The sequence below is a fragment of the Fistularia commersonii genome, chromosome 25, assembly GCF_037954325.1.
Source record: "Fistularia commersonii isolate RoL2024-O1a breed Wild chromosome 25, RoL_Fcom_v1.0, whole genome shotgun sequence".
NCBI lineage: Eukaryota > Metazoa > Chordata > Actinopteri > Syngnathiformes > Fistulariidae > Fistularia > Fistularia commersonii.
In genome coordinates this window covers 6066914-6087320 of record NC_141308.1, presented here as the reverse complement: position 1 = coordinate 6087320, position 20407 = coordinate 6066914, and the positions used below count along the sequence as shown (strand labels likewise).

General features: G+C 40.7%; 3 protein-coding genes across 7 annotated transcripts; 2 read left to right on the top strand and 1 right to left on the bottom strand.

Moving 5' to 3' along the window:
* Positions 1–3489: 3489 nt before the first annotated feature.
* Positions 3490–8196, top strand: LOC147218971 (midnolin). The gene is made up of 7 exons (XM_086171958.1): positions 3490–3887; positions 3968–4055; positions 4133–4195; positions 4840–5343; positions 5468–5570; positions 6481–6690; positions 7611–8196. The coding sequence occupies exons 1-7, from the start codon at positions 3745–3747 to the stop codon at positions 7781–7783; spliced, it is 1284 nt and encodes a 427-aa protein (XP_086028084.1). The 5' UTR covers positions 3490–3744; the 3' UTR covers positions 7784–8196.
* Positions 8197–8989: 793 nt separating this feature from the next.
* On the top strand, positions 8990–13653 carry cirbpa (cold inducible RNA binding protein a). Of its 5 annotated transcripts, XR_015108671.1 has the most exons (8): positions 8991–9151; positions 9800–9899; positions 10017–10123; positions 10256–10379; positions 10469–10604; positions 10696–10754; positions 13164–13252; positions 13328–13653. XR_015108671.1 is itself a non-coding variant. In XM_086171961.1 (7 exons), the coding sequence occupies exons 2-7, from the start codon at positions 9800–9802 to the stop codon at positions 11878–11880; spliced, it is 534 nt and encodes a 177-aa protein (XP_086028087.1). In that variant the 5' UTR covers positions 8991–9151; the 3' UTR covers positions 11881–12161. The 5 variants fall into 5 exon arrangements, 4 of the variants coding, with proteins under 4 accessions (XP_086028086.1, XP_086028087.1, XP_086028085.1 ...); XM_086171961.1 differs by lacking the exons at positions 13164–13252; positions 13328–13653 and adding an exon at positions 11873–12161; XM_086171959.1 differs by lacking the exons at positions 13164–13252; positions 13328–13653 and adding an exon at positions 11237–12161 and having other exon boundaries at positions 8993–9151.
* A 1712-nt stretch (positions 13654–15365) lies between these two features.
* Positions 15366–19485, bottom strand: ndufa13 (NADH:ubiquinone oxidoreductase subunit A13). The gene is made up of 5 exons (XM_086172541.1): positions 19335–19485; positions 18353–18431; positions 18101–18172; positions 17947–18016; positions 15366–15598 (listed from the first exon to the last, which is right to left on the bottom strand). The coding sequence occupies exons 1-5, from the start codon at positions 19426–19428 to the stop codon at positions 15479–15481; spliced, it is 435 nt and encodes a 144-aa protein (XP_086028667.1). The 5' UTR covers positions 19429–19485; the 3' UTR covers positions 15366–15478.
* Positions 19486–20407: the final 922 nt, after the last annotated feature.

Here is a 20407-nt window from a genome sequence, read left to right as displayed (position 1 = left end):
TTGGACATTTTAGGTGGTCCTTTCTTCCCTCTCTTATGTCCGTAAAATGTTGATGGAAAGGTCCATGGAGGCCTTTTTAAACATCTGAGACAGGATGAATTTCCCATCCACACCTCTTATTTTCAATGTTTCTCACACTGTGTGCCTGTACAGCTTGTTTCAATGCACAAATCTATAGACATTTGTTTAATTACTTATCAAATTTGCTTCCACACAAATCTCTACAACATGAATATAAAATAATGACTGAACCAGTATTTTAGGCTCCTAAACTGTACATTCTGTGACAGAGTTTGACTATTATTTTACTAAAAGAGCACAACTGGTTTGAGTCTCAACATATCTGTGTATGGTGAGGGAAGAAGCCTTTTGTCAACCCTGGGAGACCATTTCTGTTATAAATAAACACAGTCCCAGTAGAGGCTTGTTGACCTCTTATACAGGTCTTAATGAATCAAATAAAAATGTGCATACAATGATCTCAAGTGTACCATATGAAGTTGTTGTAATGTTCAGAGTGGAGCAGGAAATGTTTTTTGAGTTCAACTGTCCATCGTGGAAAGAAGTCAGCGCAAGGAGAGCAATGCAAATGCATCTTAGTTAATTACAATGTAGTATTTGCTTCACTGCCACGTAAAGAACAAGGTTTCCAATTGCTTTTCCTTAAAAATCAACAAGTTAAATGCAAACGCGCGACACCGTATTGTATTTGTATATTTACAAGTTTAAGTCATTAGGTAACTCCAGTTTATTTAATGGCAGCTACCAAAATATTTAAAACAATATTTCTAATGATTATCACATTGTACCATCAGCATTCTCTTACAAAACAAAAGTATCAATTCTGAAATCCAACAGCATCTAACTATTAGAGCACCATTTATTGTAATTTTGCATATTAGCTGCTTAAGACTGTGCTTCAGTCCCAAATGAATAGCATTGATTGTTGTTTTTTCTTCATCTACCACCATTACCTAATCTAGTTCCATGTTGGTCTCTCAGAATAAGATCTAAATCAGTTTGCACTTTAAGCTCACTCATTCCCTCACTACTCCAGTAACAGTGATCTCCCTTCTTCTCTCAGCAATTTGATTCTGGCTCCAAACGTTATCTTATGCAGGATGTTTTTCGGTGGTTAGCTGAACAATTATGGATGCATTTCAGTTTTCACAGATCTGTTTTCCTCAGGTATTGGCTAGAACCCCCCTTTGTTTGGACACAATTCCACAATTCTCAATACAATGCACAATAATGAGGCGATGAAAGGTGGAGCTAGACGTAGAGGTATGAGACTGCGGTTGAAAAAGAGAGGCAGGACTGATGCATTCCTCATTTTAAAGCAGTTGCGATAAATTTGCCTAGGGATTATTTGGCTCAATACCCTCCACTAACAGTCCAGATCCAATCCAGAACCTGCCAGCCATTTCTTTTGGTCACTAAACTCAGTTAATTCTGGACCAATCCACCTTAAACAATGTCACATATTTTTAGAAAAGACAGATCCTTGCTTGTTGGAATATGTAGGCGGCGTTTCTCATGTACAACATTTTTACTGGCAGGTACTGAGGTGTAACATACCAGACAACTGAACAAATCTGGGAAATGATGCCAGGAGAGGCCGCTCAGGGGGTGGGAGGAATGCGGAGGAGAGGAGGAACAGTGTCTCTGCCTTAGTCTGTATTTGTGTGTGTGTTTGTGCATGCGTGCATGTGTATGTGTATGTGTGTGCTGCCGCTGCTGCTGACGTCAGAGCTACGTCAGTGCTTGCGCTGGAGAGCAGGACATCCTGTGGAATTCTTCTTGGCGAGGCCCTGAGAATGTAAAGCAGCTAGCTCTCCTTTCTCACTTATCTTGGTGAAGCGCTGTGTGATGCGTTGCTGCAGAGGGCGGGGATCTCCGATTTGGCGGGGGCATTATGTCTGCTCAAGCAAAGTTTCTATGTGGGAATCCTTTGAAAACCCAGCAAAGGTGTAGCAAAGAATTAGCTGATGATGGGTATGTTGGGTGATATGTCATGTGAATTCATACTGAGATTGCAGAATGAGGAGAAGGAAAAGAGGACTGCTCACCACGCACACTGCACAGGTTGGGTGTTTTAGTAAAGGTAAGAGAAAATGGTGGATGGGAGCTCAGTGATATTGGGGGTCAGTGACGCACACCAGCAATGGCAAGGGGGTGGGGGCTATTTTTAGCTGTAGCAAGGACACACATAAACTGCATCACTGTTCCCTCCTTGGCTTTATGTCACTTTACTCCCTGCTGTCCTCCCCTTTGGAGCATCATGTGGTCATGTGACAGGTGCGGCTCAAAACACTGCTGCGCAACAGAGCCAGGACAGGAATACTAAACAGGCTGCAAGACTCAAAGAGGAGACAATATCCTGCTGCCTACACAGTGACATTGTGAACAGCATACATGGATGTATCCACCCACTGCATGGTGAGAGAGCAATATAAGACACATGCGACCTTGAAATGTCAAGAAAGGACACAATAAGAACTGAATGTCAATATTTCTTTATGCACATATGTGATATTTTGACTATGTTGTGATTTTTGTATGTCTAATGCATCATATGACATACATTCATGAAATCTACCAAATGAAAAAATAGCAACAGAACAACACAGCAGCAGCCACAAAGATAAATAGATTACAAATAGTTTCTTGTGAGTCATCTGGATGAGGGCCCTCTGGGTCTGTGGAGTAAAAGGGAATTCCAATCTCATCTAGACCAGAAACCCCTTCCAAGGCCTTTCAAATTTCTTGGTTGACTAAATGTCAGTCACTCACCCTTAGATGATTTTTCTTTGCACATTAAAAGTCTGACATTAAGAGAAACCGTGGAGGGAAGGAGCCGTGATCTGAATAAAGTAGAGTAAATTCCCTTGCACCTTCGGCTCAAATTTGCATGTCTCTCCTTGTTCTTTGGCTGGACATTTGAGCTTCACTGCAACCCGCAGAATGATGTATGTGTAAAATTTGACACTGGGCGGTTACCTTTACGCGCATGTGCTGAAAGTTTCCTGCAGTTCACCTCCCTATTTCAAAGAACCGCAGCTATGCTGCAGCTATCACTTTCGGGATTTCAAAGTTGATATGTTTCTTTATCTTTTTAAGACAATTTACCAACCTGTATGCAGACCTTCTTCTCGACACACATCAGAGGGGGGGTAGTTAAACTTTATGTCTCTAACTACAAATACGAACCATTCTATTGCTTAAAAACTATCAAGACAGTCTTATTAGATTTTCTTATTAGATTTCGACTCGACAAAATCCTCTGTTTGTGCAGGGAAGATTGCATCATTTATTTTATGAATGGTGTGTAAGGTACAAAGCGGGCAACACATTAAAGAAACTGGCGTTTTGATTGGACGATGTGGGATGACGAGCCTAACGGGCCTCGTTGATTGGCGGCAGTTGCTGATGGGCGGGGCTTACGCTGACATGGTTGCGGGGTTGTAGGGTAGTAGGAGTAGAGTGAACCTGAGTGTCGCAGCCAGGGAGAAATAGATCCCCGGAACAGCTGCAGTCTGCTAAAAAACGTCATTATAAACGTGTCCTGGTGTTTTTTTTTCACCGTTTTGACAAAAGGAACAACCAACAGAGAGGGAATACCGTGGAATTCAGTCGTCTTATTTTAAACCTGACTGTTCTTCCACCACCGGCGTCGCGGTTGAATATAGCAGCAACAACAGCAGCAGCAACCGGGTCTCCGCAGCTCGACGCCGGGCTTCCACCATGCGCCTCTCCGTCACGTCCACCACCGGCATCCCCGTGGAGCTCACTGTTCCCCGAGGGGAGACAGTGGAGGGACTGCGGTCGCGAATCTCAGAAAAACTCCAAGTGCAAACTGATAAAATCGTACTCCTGCATAAGAACAGGTGAGTGGACAGTTACACCCTTTTCCCATCTCACCCCTCTGTACTGATCCGTGTGTCCCCCTTCCCTTTTCCCCCATCAGGCCGCTCACTGCAGGAAGACTGCTGGACCAGGATGTAGCAGATGGGAGCAAACTCACCCTGGTCCCTGTTATTGAAGCCGGTCTAGTAGTAAGTAAAACCCATGCACATTCTCCACCAGTGGAAAGACGGATCCGCAGGCTTTTAATTATCCTTTGCTTCCACAGTGTTCCACCAGCAGAGCTGAGAGGACAGTGATGGACATGTTGGAAAGTCTAACAGAAGTTCAGGTAAGAGCTTAGTATTTTACCCACTTCATGCAGCCACTAAAAAAGGTGAATATACACTGGTTACTGTCGTTGCTCGCTGTAACACCATCTGCTGGTGACGGTGTAAGAGTTACAGGCCACATGCTCAGACTGTTCTCCAGGCAACCCGCTGCACCATAGAAGAAAAATCTACTCATAAGGTTGCATGAGTGAAAAATAACAGTGACCTTTGACCTCAATGGGTTTCCAAAAGTACTCCCATCTGTGACCAAATACCATGCCTGTTAGATCAGCAAATTAAACCTGTGACCTCAGCATAACGAAGAGTGGTTTGTTTTTTTCTCTAGCATTTCTGAAAGATTTTTGTCATTAGGCATATTTCTGTCCAAGAGACACCTGGCTCCATCTCAAGACTTAGGCACAAACAAAAGTTAGTCATTTTTAAATTAACATGATAAGATGCAATTTTAATAAATCTTTACATTTTTAAAAGAAATTTTAATTTAATGCAAATTAAAACTAAAACAAAGCTATACAGATTTGTTTTGGCTATTTGCTGGGGGTGGGGGGGTCTTGTGCACTTGTGCATTCTTAATGTGAGGAGTGAATCAAACTGATGACATTTATTCAATTCTAATAAATCATTTTCTATGACTGCCCTGCAGATCAGTGACTTCTTGTCCGGATGTGCACCCTTGACCATTAAACTGCGAGTTGGGTCACACACGATGTACGTTCAGCTTCAGCTGTCTGCTCAGGACGTGGAGCTGCAGACAGACCCCGACTCAAAAGACCAGAGAGATAGCAACAAACGCCAAAGTGGCCTTCCCAATGTGAGCTCCACTGCTCCCCCCCTCCTCAACAAAACAGACTCTCACTCATCACCTACTGCACCAACCTCTTCACGGGTCCCACACTCTTCTCTCTGCACACCCCCAATGCAATCTAAGAGCCAAAGACCCCTCAAGACTGCCACCAACAGCAATTATCTCCCCTCATCTTCACACCACTCTGCACACACACCCTCCCACATTCCTTCCAGCCATTCACCCTTTGGTTGTCCGTATCCCAGTTGTCCACGAAAGGGTTCCACACCAGTTAGTACACCAGACCCCACAGGCCCCTGTACTGGACCCCCGAGCCCAGTGCCTGCATCCACCTTCAAAGAAGTAAGTCATATTTTTATTGATATACACTTATCTCATCCTGATAAACAGAAAAAAGGAGTACATCTGAGTTCTTCAATCATCTTTCTTTTTCAAGTTTAATACTCATTTCAAACTCTTCATGCAGAGTGGCGTTCATCCATCCCCTCCTGGTACATGCAAGAAACCAGGAGCAGTCATAGAAAGCTTTGTGAGCCACTCCCCAGGCGTCTTCTCTGGAACTTTCTCCGGTAAGCCAGGTGTCACAATGCTGTGGAAGTATGGTGATTTTGGTTAGGTTCTAGCACAATGTATTGACAACTATACTGATAAGTCACACAAATCCAAAAATTAAAAATCACAGAAGAAACATAATTGGATCAAAACATCAGAACAATTGATCAATTTAATCCCATCATTATTATTCAAAAAGGAAATAACAAAATAGATCATGATGATGTGTTGTTATATTTCATTTAGAACAAGTCCTGAGTTGTTGTTTTTTTTTAATAGAATCAAAAAATCAGTTTTTTTTTTTTTTCTGTCCACTGAGCGGTGCTGTGATACAAAAGTATGATGATAACTTTCCCTTCATGGTAATATTTTTCACCAGGAAAAGGCAATGGACTTAATCCATGATATTCAATACATGATATCACAAATGAAGGTTTGGTGTAATAATGTAACATTGGGCTGCTGGTTGTTCTACTAATGCACTAGTGCTTTGAATTAATGTATTAACATTAACATTCAATATAAACACAGATGCTCAGATGCTGAGATGCAGATTTTTAAGAGCTAGGTTACATTGAAAGTTTAAGGATGATTTCAAAAGTATCAGCAACTGACCAAGGTAATACATGAGAACATGAAGTATTACAAGGATTATGGATCTGAAGAGAATCACGCTATTACCATATAGATAAATCTTAATTTTTGAAAGATCCTTAATTGTTAAATTTGAATCTCTGTGTTAATATGAACATCGGATGAGAACTCAAAGATCATTTGTTGATAATCAATCAAAAATTCACCCGATCCTTAAATTTGCAACATTGAAAGTTTATGATCTTTGCTTGAAAATGACTGACTGGATAACTGATTAGTTTTTAAGTTATTATCTGTTAATGGTATTTTGTCATATCTCTCACATCCCATCAGGCACACTGGCCCCTTGCATTCAAAGCAGCCATCCTCGCAACGGCGTCGCCATTATTCTCCAGATTCTCAACGACCTCCTTAGAGCGGCCTCCTTCCAGCAGGGAGCTTCTTCAGCCCTGCTCCACTGGCCTGCGTCAAACTCCCCAGTCCCCAAAGAAGAGCCCTGCAGAACAGCAACCCAGGGCACACAGCAGCTGGAGGACACTTCAGGTCAGTTTGACATAAAAATCATTAACAGGGCTATTTGTGCGCAAAGAAGTTGTGTACTCTTGTGAGTGAACGTCCATAGTACTTATTCATACAATTTTCAATTTTAACCACAAGAAAGTAAATCTATATGAAAACTGTGTCTCTCACTGGGTCACATTAAAGCAGATACTAACATTTTTGATTAGCTTGAACTCTAGTGTGTGTGTGTGTGTGTGTGTGTGTGTGTGTGTGTGTGTGTGTGTGTGTGTATATATATATATATATGTGTGTGTGTATGTGCGCGTGTGTGTGTGTGTGTGTGTGTAAAGTTATATGCAGTTTAGATTGACATAAAATCTCCAATTCTTTTCTAGTGTGTTGTATTTGCGCCAGTCTAAAGTAAGCTGCTTCGTACAGTTTGGTAAACTTGGTGGGGGTTTAGAGTGTCAGCTGGATAAAGTGAGACTTTAAAGGACTTCAGCCAGGGAACTGTTTCAAATCTGTAATTAAAGGAAACACACTTAGAGTTGGGTGGTGTAATGGATTATACCCTCAATGTGATCATATTCTGTTTTTTTTCTTTTGAAAATGTTGATGTGTATACATTTTGTAGTTCTTTTCTAATTTGGTAAAGTTGTGTCAACCATTTTTTTATGTGACTGTCATTCAATTAATGATTTTTCCATACCAGATTTCTGGATATAGAGTATATCATCATCAGAATAAGGCTGTCTGAATATTGTGAGAGTAATTTCGTCCATATTGCTCATTCCAACGATTCATTCTTTTTTTGTCCTGTTCTTTTTACTATATTGTAAGTATGAATTATTGAGCAAAAGGATTCTCAGAAAACCAGCTGTCGGTCAAATATTTGAGATTTTGATGCTGTTTTATTTTTCTAGAAGTTTCTGCCTGATCACATTATTTCTGTCTCCTTTCAGACAAGGAAGGTCATCACATCCCCTCGTCCACAGAGGAGAATCAGACATTGCATTGTAAGTTAGAGCATCTGCAGTTTTTGATGGATCAAAGGCGCCTTCGCCGGCAGACACGCCGGAGTTCACATCCCTCAAAAACTTCTCACCCGTACCAACGCTGTCATAATTGTCCCTAGGCGGCCACAGCTGCCACCTAGGGGGTGGAATCAAGTCGGCCTCTTGAGACCTCTTTGCAAGTGAGAAATAATCTTTGACTGGAGAGTCCGGTTCCTCCGGTTATCACTGTGCCAAGCATGTACTTTCACCTCACATTTACTGGCTCTTAATGTTGCAAGGTATGTCCTATATGACTTAATAGGTTTTGACATTATACATCTTGGTGTTTTGTACAAAGACCTCCTCCCTGTTTATTTGTTTTGTGTGTGTGTTTTAAATGGCCTTAACAGTCATAAATGTAATCAAAGCTATTTTATTACATGAATAGGACATTTTTCTGAAATGTTTCATTTATGCAATATGCATTGAAGTGCAGGAGAACACAAAAATAACAGTGAATAAAGGAAAAACACGCATATCTGTTTCAGTCTATTACAGAAATATATCTAATTTATATGCAGATTTCCGTTGCGTGCATAAATGTAGTTTTCCCTCGTGTCAGATGTCTTGAATATGTTACAATTTACAGAGATAAGGGGATTTCAGTTGAAACAGTAAGGTCATAGGTCATCTTGACTAATAACATTTATTCACGACACATCACATTGCAGTTACTTTACTAAAAACAAACACACGAAAAATATAAATATTACAACTACAAGATGCCACCAAACAAGAACTGCACGAAACTCATTATATATAAATGTGTGTTTGTGTGTCTGTATATATATATATATATATATATATACACATATATGTATATATATATCTACGTATATACACACACACTTTATCTTACACTAAACAAAAAAGAAAGTAATTTATTCATTCACTGTGTTCTGGTGAGATGCTTGGTTCCTAAGTCAGGTATAGATATTTCCTGTTACTTCGGTGGAGACTCAGGTTACTGATGCAACGAAACACGTTTCAGTTGGGCTGAAATTCGGCCATTACTAAAGGAAATGTTGACGTCACCGTGGAGCGGCAAACGTACAACGGACCGCCAAGACCTCCAGCTAATGTCACGTGACAGAAGATCTGCTAGCTAACTGGTTGGAAGATCAATGACGTCAACAATTGAAGCATGGCGAGTGCCCGCTCATCGTTTTATAAATGAACAAAATCCAAAACATTTTAAATCCGCCCGAAAAATAAACGTTTCCAGAATATCAGTGAAACTTGCAGATACGTGCGTATGGTCATCTCGAGCGGAGATTGCAGTATTTCCGCTAGCTTCTCGCCCTCCCCCCGCGTGGTCATGTGACCTCCCCCTTGCAGGTCGTAGCGGTCCAATGAGACTTCACCGTAAAAGGCGAGTGCCAAATCTCGCATTTCGCATTCGCTCCGTATCTCCGCTCGTCGTCAGCTAAGTCAAAATCAACGAAAAGGTATTGTCTGCTTTCTTTCTTACTCGACCGTTAAATCAACTGCATACAGACATTTGCTATCAAAGGTAATTAATATGAAATGTTAAATAGTTTAGCCGTTTAATTTGTTATTCTCATTTTAAACAAAATGACCACTGGTAATTATCATGTTGCATGGCGTTTCTTTAAGCTTGCATCGAAACCCGTTAGAAAGTAATGACTGTTGTTTCGAAGTGACCGAAAAATTATTGCTCATATTAATGTTCGACTGTTTTTACTAGAGCATGAAATTTGATACGGCATATTAAGAGAATTCCTTACTCGAACGTAACAAAGCACGATGTCGACGACCGGTCACAAAATGGCGCTGGAAGGGTTGATGCTAACATAACGGGACCACGTTGAGTGGTCTGAGGCCTAGTTCAGTTGGTCACAGAAAAAGCTAAACAATAACCCATCTTATTCCGCAATGGAAAATACATCAAATGAAAACGAAATATGACACAGTATATTATTGTAGATTTGTGCCTCTTTATTGCCGGTCCCGAACCACCATTGACCTACTTTACTGCTTTCGCGGGTTGTGGCGTCGTTTGCAACAGAGAGATTTACAAGGTCGGTGGGTGTGTGGGCGCTAATATGTGTTTTTTGTTCTTTAATTTGCACAAGATGTCGGACGAGGGAAAGTTATTCATCGGAGGCCTGAGCTTCGAAACCAACGAGGACTCTCTGGCAGCGGCCTTCGGCAAATATGGAACTATCGAGAAGGGTGAGTTGCCAAATGGTCGTCTGCTTTCATTGTGTCGTCGTCGTAGTTTAATGCAACATTACCCTCCTAACCCCCCCGCCCCACATTTTAACGGTTTCCCCTGTTTTGCCTGTGTAGTGGACGTGATCAGAGACAAAGAGACCGGAAGGTCCCGCGGCTTTGGCTTCGTGAAATACGACAATGCGGAAGATGCAAAGGACGCTTTGGATGCAATGAACGGCAAGGTGAATTGACCGTTTTCTCTCTCCCCCCCCCGTTTTGGAAATAATTTTGGCGCATGCAATTTCCCGCTCAAAATCGGTATTTTATATAGCCACCTTGTTTTCTTACGCTCGATTGTCCGCCATATCCTTCAGACTCTGGACGGGCGGGCCATTCGCGTGGATGAAGCAGGAAAGGGCGGACGGTCCAGAGGAGGATTCAGCTCGGCCCCACGTGGCGGCAGATTCAGGGGGAGAGGTGGGCGAGGTTACTCCAGAGGTGATCATGGGTGATCTCTGACTGGCACAATTGATCTTCTGACATCAATTCAACGTCGTTTATCCTGGTACCTGTGTTGTCTTCTGGAGGTGGAGATTACAACGGCGACCGGGGCTACAGCGACAGAAGCTACAGTGACAGAAGTTTCGGAGGTGGGGACAGGAGCTTTGGCAGCAGCTACAGGAGCGGCGGGTACTCAGGTGGTGGCGGATACCGGGACAATAGGTAAGAGAACTAAGCAATCTATGATGCTAGTGTATTGAGAGTAATGTTTATCCATCCCTAATCTCTTAATTAATGCTTTCCTCGCTTGCAGGGGGCAGGGCGGATATGGCGACCGCTCTGGGTCCTACCGTGATGGATACGACAGCTATGGTAGGCATGAGTAGTTTGCATTTACACTTTGTAAACACATGTTGGGGCTGTTTTCAAAATTTCATTCTTGTCTTAGAACAACTAACCTTTTAGTCAGTCAAATGATCAACTTCAAATTTAATTCACATGTGTGAATTATTTCCACTTGTTTTAGAAAATAAAAACTCAGATTAATAGGACAATCTTACAGCCCCAACATGCCAAACATTTTCATATACCCCTCAATTTTACACTTCCAACTGACTCTATAGGGTAACCCTATTTCTCTAGCCCGACTGCTTTGGTAGCAAGTGGCAAAACATAGACTTTTCCTGAGTTGCTCATACAAGTGAATTGCTAATTGCTCGTACCTCGACGGACGGACCCCCTTATTCGCAAACTGAGGGAGGGATTTTGGACTGTGTTGGGTTGAATGGGATGTTATGAAATCCAGTGTTGGAACTTTCAGTGTCTTTACCTGTGTGCCCACTTCTTATCCTCAGCTACACACGAGTAAACATCTCCCTGATTCAAGATCATCACTTGGCTGGCTGTATTTCAAAGATGCGCTCCTCAAGAAAAAAAAATGTCCATGTGTTCTTGCTGACCTTTAGTTTTGTAGTTCTGTTGTAGTAGCTGAAGCATCTTAAAATAATGTAGCCCTGAGTTTTGGTCATTCCTTCAAAAAAAGAACATGTTAAAATTCTCTTACCTTGCCTGATCGGGCCTCTTTACAACACCGAAGTTTGTTCACTGAAAGGCATCTGTTGAATCTGGTCAATGCTGTGAAGCCGCAATTTGGGGGATCAAACTACGAATCTCTGCGTGGCTTTTCGTTGATCAGCCACAAACATCGTTACAGACTTTTCCAACACGTTAAAGTGTTCTCTGATTTAATTTCTTAGTTATGGTTTTTGTAATATATTGATGTCTGATATGACTTTCTATTCTTTACGTCCCCCCACCCCCGGTCATGTTCGCCGACCTGCCTCCTGCCAAATCCATAAATGGAGTGGAACAAAATACAAAAAATTAACTCACTTTTTGGGGGATTTTATGCTAAATTCCTTTACTATAAAAAATAGTTTAGCTGGGAGCTCCTGTGTGTTCAATTTCCCAAAAGAGTGAATTCCTTTCAGACTGGTGAACTACACATCCGAAGTGGCCGGCTGTTCATGAAGTTGCAAATTGCAGCATGCTACAGTCCGTCCAAGGTATCTTTTGTGCTCTGCTCAACACCTGCATTTTAAATGTGCTGTAAAATGGACTAATCTTGTTTAAGTGATCGAAAAATGTAACTTCGTTTCCCCAAGTAATATCTCAGCCGGGAACAGTTTTGTACTTTATGTTCTTTGTATGATCAACAACTTTTTTTTTTCTTTGTCAGTTTGGCTTCATGGAGCCTATTAAACAGACTGTGGAAAATAATCTGGATTCTTTTGCCTTTTAAAACAATCGCATGGGGGAGTTAAGCTAATGGCTATAATGCTGCGTCTAAGCGGTAAATTCCTAATTTCAGCATTGATTTCTTTGTAAGTTTATCAAATTGGCAGTGAAAACTTAAGCCATACATGCTCCTAAGTGATATCTGAGGGAAATTTATTTGGTTCCATTTAAAAGTTTGTCAAGCTGCTCAAGTGTTCTCCTGAATCTTAAACTCAAGGTTCAATTCCGTACAAATTTATCCAAGCATGGCGGAAAATGTGATTTTTACAGGCAATTTTGTTTTGGTCTCAAACTTCTAATGAGGTTTGACTTGCGTCCCAAAAATGGTACATGGAAATACTGGGAAAACAGCTGGTGTCTGGTCATGTTAATGCTTCATTACGTTCAAGAGGTCAGCTACTTCAAAAACCTACAAGTCCTTGGAGAATGAAGTGTTGCGCCTACCTACAAGTGCTCATCAGAGATGAAAGCTGCTCTCTTGCCTAGGTCATTTGTGGAGAAAGTAGGCCATTGCACGTGAGGTAAAAATCTCCTTTTGCTTTGCTCACATCCTTCAAACTCAGTTGTCATTGTTTCCATAAATTCCTTCAAGTTAGTCGCTGTTTATAAGCCTGTGCTTCAGAAGTTGCCTCCAGAAAAAAAACCATGGCCTTGTTCCCCCTGACACTTGATTCTTAAGAGAAAAGATCACTGAGGAAAGTTTCTGAAGTTCCTGGATGTAAAGTGCTCCACCTTCAAACCAAAAAGCATTGGCCTCGGAGTCATGGGTAGAACCTGTCCACTGCATTAGTTCAACAATTTGCTCCAGTAATGTCTCAGCTCACAGTTGAGGTGTCTAACCTGAACTCAGTTTTTCTGTATATTCACATTTGAATAAGTGGTGAGTTTCAGAACCATGAATAGTGTTGCATGCAATTCGTGTCGTTTTGTGAAGCTAATGATAACTGGCCAGACTGAAACCAACTCTTTACTGTTTTTCTTTAGGCTGAACTGATGGATGAGGACTAGGCTGGCTCTACTTAACTGCTGACGTGTGGCTGAGGACGAAAGTCATTCAGATGCAGCATTATCGGGTAAGCCCTTCAAACGCAGGTTTAACTTGTGGTTAGAAGAGAATAACTTAAGTCTTGAATCTATATATGCTCCAGGTGCATTGTTGGGCGGCTGCAGGCGACATGCGACCCGGAGGAAGCCTGAACTTCAGTGCTGGTTTGCTGTTGATAAAGTCTACTTGAGCAGGAAAGCTAATTGCTGTGGTAGAAGGTAATAGTCAAAAAATGTGGACTGCCTTTATAACCATTATCCTCTCATTCAAGATACTTGTTGCTGTCTTGATTGTCGGTGCGGTTATATTACATCCATGAGCAAGATAACAAGTGTATTGCATTTTAAAAATGAATGTTAGATGCATTTAACATTAATCAATGTATTGGGTGTTGTATGCTGAAACCTAAATAAAATTAAATACAGGATAGTGACTGTCTACTTATATTTCACATGAATTAATATGGGCAATTTTGGGACAAGCGGGTTCTTGTACGGAATTGCTGACCTTTTTTAGCTTGAAGTTTGAGTCTTTGATCAGCAATCAACTGCAACTGCATAACAGGGTGTTGGTTTATCGAGCTAACACTTCTCTTTATAGCGGGGAGGAAAGAGATAAACAATAGATTCAGCAACTTCTATGTTAAAAAGATCATTTAACAATTCCCATTTAACCCTTTTCTCTATTGTCCGTTCATACCAACTAATTTCATATCCTCTCACTGCATCCATCAGTCTTTCGTCTTTACCTCCTGCCTGGCAGCTCCAATTCCAGCATCTGTCTACCACTGTTCACCCTCCCTCTCTACATGACTGAACATCTCTCTCTGGCTTCTCTGACCTTCTCTCCAAAACATCTAACATGTGCTGTCTCTCTGGACTAATTTACAAATCCTATCCATCTTTGTCACTCCCAAAGAGAACCTCAACATCATCTTGTAATCAATGATTAATTATAATCAGCAATTGATAATCAGGGATCAGTTTTATGCATGAAAAATTTATCCGTGGATATATTAGAAGCACGGGGCATCAAATAAAAACTCTTGTCAGTTCACAGTACTTAATCTGAATAAAATTATTACACTTTCAATATAGATGGTCTATGAAAAAAAACTCATATGTACCAAGAAAGGTTTTCTTTGTGACTGATACTACTGGTCTATATGTCAATTGTGAGACCTGTGATGCTGTATGGTTTGGAGACGGTGGTATTGAAGAGGGAATGGGAGGCACGGCTGGAGGTAGCCGAGAGGAAAATATTAAGGTTCACTGGGAATGGCTAGGAATGACTCCATCAGCGGAGGGATATTTAGTATGTTGTCAGGATACTTGTGTTGAAGCTGCCAGGCAGAGGTCTGGAGGAAGGCTAAAGATTTATTGCCGTAGTAATGAAAGAGGACATGAAGTTAGTGGATTTGTGAAGTCCATACAATGATAGGCTAGATGGTGGAGGTTGATTTTCTGAGGTGGTCCCTGAAGGGCTGAGCTGATAGTAATAGCATTGATAAACTAACTGTATATGCTGAGTAGCTTCCTGTGTATCACTAGAAAGTTTGTTGCTAAAATGTAACTCTTTACTTTTGTATTGTAAGGTCTGTTGAGGCGCAAGGCACCTATTTGGTAACAGATCTATATGCATTTGGCAACTGATTAAAACAATTCTAATCTCAATGATTTAGCTTTTTTTACACCGTTAAAATTAATTTCTAAATAAGTTCATATATAAATCCATTTTTCTTGTATAATTCTGTAAGAGGGAACATTTGGGAATTCTATTGGACTATTGGAAATGAGTTAAGAGTAATAACTAGAATGATACTCAACAATCCCCTGTAAAAATGTAGGCAGTTGTCTCAACTGATGAGTTTTTCCAGTCCGCTCAAATTAAGTATGAAATCTTTATGATCAAAAATATCAATCGCAGTTGTATGAATTAAAAAATAAAAGTTCTAGAATACCCAGCCAAAAGCTGTAAGTAGTTTAATTAGTTGATGTTGCACGTTAATGGAAAGTTCCTTTGATATGTAATTGAAATTCAAGATATCATTATACATTTCATGCTTATAGGTACTGGAATCAAAAATGATGACACTTACAGCACTTAAGTCAATACTGGAATAAAAACAAGGTAAAACAGAATAGGGTATGGAAAAGAACTTTAATCAAATTTACAGGCTGAATTTTATAGGGGTTCGGTTCCACATAGCAATGGTGAAGTTCTGTGTGGCTCCACCTTCAGACAGTCTCTGGCTCTACACGTACCATAGAAAGCCAAAGCGCTTGTGCAAAAGCTCCTCTCGTGGCCGCAGGTTGAACAGCTCCTCTGAGAGAGGAGGGACCCAGCGGTCAGTGTGGAAGGCAGTCTCACCAACCTGAGTGAAACAGGAGAGTTTGAATCCATGTAGGGGTATTAAGGTTTTTTTTATCACCACAAATGGATCATTATATATATGAAATATTCTACTGATATCGGAAACCAGGCTCCACTCATCCATTCTCGAAACAGTGATCAAGCTGGCTGGCTGCACAGCGCACCACCACGACAGACAGTATCTCGAGTAAGCAAGGGAAGCGGACTATGCATTTATGTGAATAACAACTGGTTCATCAATGCAAAAATCATTGATGGTGCAAGAGGTCTTGAAGAAGACCAAAGAGAAGATTAATGGACGTAGTGAGAGAGGATATGAAGGTAGCTGGTGTGAGAGAGGAAGATACAGAGAATAGGGTTAGATGGAGAAAGTTGACTCGCTGTGGTGACCCCTAACGGGAAAAGCTGAAAGAAGAAGAAGATTGATGGTGACTGCGCCCCAGACTTGGAGCACATGACCGTTAAGGGTAAACCCATGTAACTACCACAAGCTTTTATTGTCATAGTGACTGCTATGTACAAACAAAAAAAGTAATGTCAGCAGTTCAAGTGACTACAGGCCAGTGACTCTTACACCCACTATTTCAGAAATTGACCAGGAGTCGCACCCACATTTGACCCCCACCAGTTCACATACAGAAAAAACTGATCCACTGAAGACGCTTTAGCCCTACATTCCACACACACCCACCTGGGAATATCAAGGGAGCTAAACCAGGATACTATTCTTTGATTTCAGTTGCACTTTTAATACCCTCATAACTAGCAAACTGACCACCAAACTGCTCAATCAAGAGTTTTTCCACAATCCATCTGCACCTGGATCTACAACTACCTAACAGAGCGCTCCCAGAGGGTGAGAGTAGGACCCTCATCCCTCCTCTGCTCTCAGCACAGGCTCCTGCCAGCCTCCTTTCCACTCACTCTAAACCCATGACTGCATGCTACGTCACTCGAACAATGTAATCATCAAATTTGCGGACGACACCATCACGACAGGACTTATCTCAGGAGGGGATAAGACAGCTTACAGGGATGAGGTGTTAAAAACTGTCAGCATAGTGCTTCAGCAATAACCTCATCCTCAATATCTCCAAGACAAGGGAGCTGATAGACATTCAGCCTATCCTCATCAATGGGGACATAGAGGAGGGGTCCACGACTTCAGGTACCTGGACACTTATATTAAGGAGAACCTGACCTGAACAACTAACACCATGGCACTGCTGAAAAAGGCACACCAGAGGCTGCATTTCCTAAGGATACTAAGGAGGAACAACCTTACAAATAAGTTGTCAATGACCTTTTATTACTACACTGTGGAGTCTTTCCTGAGCCATGGAATCTCACTGTGGTTTGCCAGCTGCACAGCAGCAGAAAGGAAGGCATTGCAGAGGACCATAAACACCAGCCAAAAAATTATTAGTCATCCTGTCCCATCACTTGAAGGTGTCTATAACACACCTTGCCTCGGGAGAGTCTATGGTATACTGAAGAAATCAAGCCTAGCCACCACCTACCCTAATTGATGCCATCAAGTAGGTGGTTTGGGACAATTAATGCAAAAACAAACAGACTAAAAAACAGTTTTCTACCCCAGAGCGGTCATCGCAAAAAAATCAGCACAACCCTGAACACTTGAACCCTACATATAGTACAGTGCAATAAACCTTTTTTTTTTTTCCACTGTTCACTTTTTTACTTTTTCTTTCTAAATAGTTATAGATTTATACTTTTTGTCTTGTATTTTTTTACATCTTATATCATGAACCCAGAGATGTTCCTATTGTATTGTTATGTTATGTCCTGCCTTTTAAGGATTGGTTTGTGTCTGTTTTTGATTCCCCTGAACCTGAGAGCTGCTATCTTTAAATTTCATTGTACTTTCTGTAACAACAGAAAAAGTCTTAAATCCTTGAATATACTTGGGTGGGGGGTGTGTGAAGTGGTATTATTGTAGTTTCTGGCTTTCCAAAGCTAGTGTGAATAATACAATTTGAGGATAATCAACAGACTACTACTTATTGAAAATACTTGGATTCAGCATTGTCATTTTAAAGAGGAACTAGACAATAACATTTGTTGAAAGTCGAAATCAAATTAGGATATTTTCATTAAAAATCTAAATAAAAAAAAGTGTATTTAATTCACAAATATTAAATACAATACCTTGAACCATTCTGAAAACTGAAAAATGTCTAATAAGACTAAATGTGGACAAAGTAAACCTGAGCTCATAATAGTTGGTTGACGTCAGCTTTGGACCTATCCTCTTCTGCATTCAGTGGAACTCCCTTATTACTTATGAACCTCAAAACTCAGTCTGAGAAAACCTAACATTTCTTTTACCTTCCATCCAGGGACATCCTTCATGAGAATAGCCTCTTCTTCTAAATTTTCCCTCAGCATCCGTAAAGTCCTGCACAGGGGAAATTTCACAAAATCCTTGACAACAACTCACTGGTCAGTAGGTGTAACTGCTAGATTTAGAAATAATTGTTACCTGCGATCTTGTTCAGCCTGCAGGAGTGGCATCAATGCTATCCTGGCTTCCATTTCCTCGATTTGCAAGCGCCTGAATTACAAAGAAATATGGTGTCACTATAACCTGTGACATTTAACCCTCCTGTTATCCTCGGATCAAAATGACCCGCCACTGTCATTGACACAGGGTGTATGCAGAAAATGAGGACAACAGGAGGGTTAAATTAAACTGTCACATTTAAATGTGAATTCCAAAATAATAGATGCTTACTTCCTCTCTCTGTTCCACCTGAAAAGCCTCCAATAACCAAACGCCATTATTCCGATGCCAATGGCAAACATGCTATAACCTGTTGAGCAAGGTCAGATTTTAAAAGCAGCTGTAAAATCAAATGACACTAAAGCTGCATTTAGGTATTTATATGGTTGATAAAATCAGTGTATTACTGAAAGTAACAAGTGACCAGTGAGTACTCTAATCTTCCCAATTTACCCATCAATGAAATAAAGTCATGCCTGCACTTTCAAGGCAAGCTACTTAATTATTGTAATATCTACTTTGACAATATCAGGACACATTATTGACACTGCTGTAGTTGTCTAAAGAAAAAGAACAGACACTATAGATGTATGCAAATTTAAATTATTCCCAATCTCATTTCTCATTTGGGAGCATCAGTACTGTGGGAATAAAGCTTTAAAACACTATTCTTAAATTTCAAGTGACTGCGTATTAGCATTGATTGAAAGGTACAGTTGATATCTAATGATGCAAAAAATGTTATCTGCCATTAAGCTACAGTCAAAACCAGATTTCTTTCATGATCATGAACTGTTCAAAACAATAAACCCTTCCATAACTTATCTTAAAAGGCAGAAAGTATTTAGGAAAATGAATACATTTCTCTTGCGAGCATTCTGACGTCGATACGTATGGAAGGAATAGTTAGACGTCTGCTATTACCAATAACATAATGAGCTATCAGAGTAATACAAAAAGAAAAATACAACAAAATTAAACATATATTCTAAGCATTGCTACCAGAAGACAATGATCACATTTTCGAGCTACTCAATGGTCAGTTCAAGAGGTACTTTTATCTTTATCTCAGACATTGCAGCTGGTTAGCATCACAGTTTCACCCCCAGTGGCTTATCCGTTAGCATTAGCTTTTGTTGGATAAATAAAGGTCGAATCTGTATTTAGCCATTTTCTCTGCAGAGATAACTAGCCGAGGTTGTGTTGTATATACCGGAAAGTCCTCGTTTCGGAAGATTTCTCTTATAATCAAACGCAGCATAGCCTCCCGGAGGAGGCATGTCCTGCTTCACCTTGGACCCCGCCATCTTCCTCCCCCAGCCTTCCTCACAGTCCCTTGATGACGTCACCGTAGAGCTTCTTGTTCTATCATGCGGCAAAGACTCAGCGGCTCACCGACGCTCTCTTCTGGAAGCTCTTTGTGAGCGCGTACATTTTACCAAGCGACGGTCTGTGATGATATACATAATTCTAGATATTGCCTTTTTCATTCAAAAATTTTGTGCACATCAATTAAAAGTTTTAATAGATGATTAGCGGTATCAGTGCTTTAGAATATGGGATTTTCTTTTTTCTTCTTGACATTTTTGATGTTTGCCCATTTAATTTTGGATCAACCGCGCAGGTATATCATACTGTGTATTTCATACCACCAAACTATTTTCTTTGAAAATTTTCCATCAACATCGAATTTAAAAACTCCTTATTTTTCCCTTTTGTTTAGTTTCGTGTGGACGATTACATACAAAATAATGTTGGTACATTTATAAGATCATCAATGATTTTAAAGTTGAAATTAAAGGCCAAAAAATATAAAAATTTAAATTGCAATGTTCATTTGGTTCAATTTACATGACATCTGGTTGGCACGCGCATGAAAATTAAATAAGAAATGTAGCCCACCGGCCAAAATAATTGCCCACCCTGGTCTTTAACATAGAGTTATTCTATACCACTCTGTTATCTCTATGGCATAGAGCGCTTGAAAAAAGTAATCTGGGAATTAGTTTCTGAACCTGACCAGTAGATGACAGTGTTGCCTAAACAACATATACAGGAGCACTAGGGTAGGGATGGCCAGGGTCGAAGCCAGGGATGTCCAACACCACTCTCTTCTGGTGGCCCTGCAGACCTTACCTCTCCTCAGAAACCTCTGCCAGAGGAAAATTGTGGTACGTAAGAGTTAAAAAGTTTTTCCATGACTTCACCTCTGTGTCATTGCCTTCGTGGTCATGGTAAAAAAACAAACAATTTGTCTTTATGGAACACCAATGCACGTTTGATCAG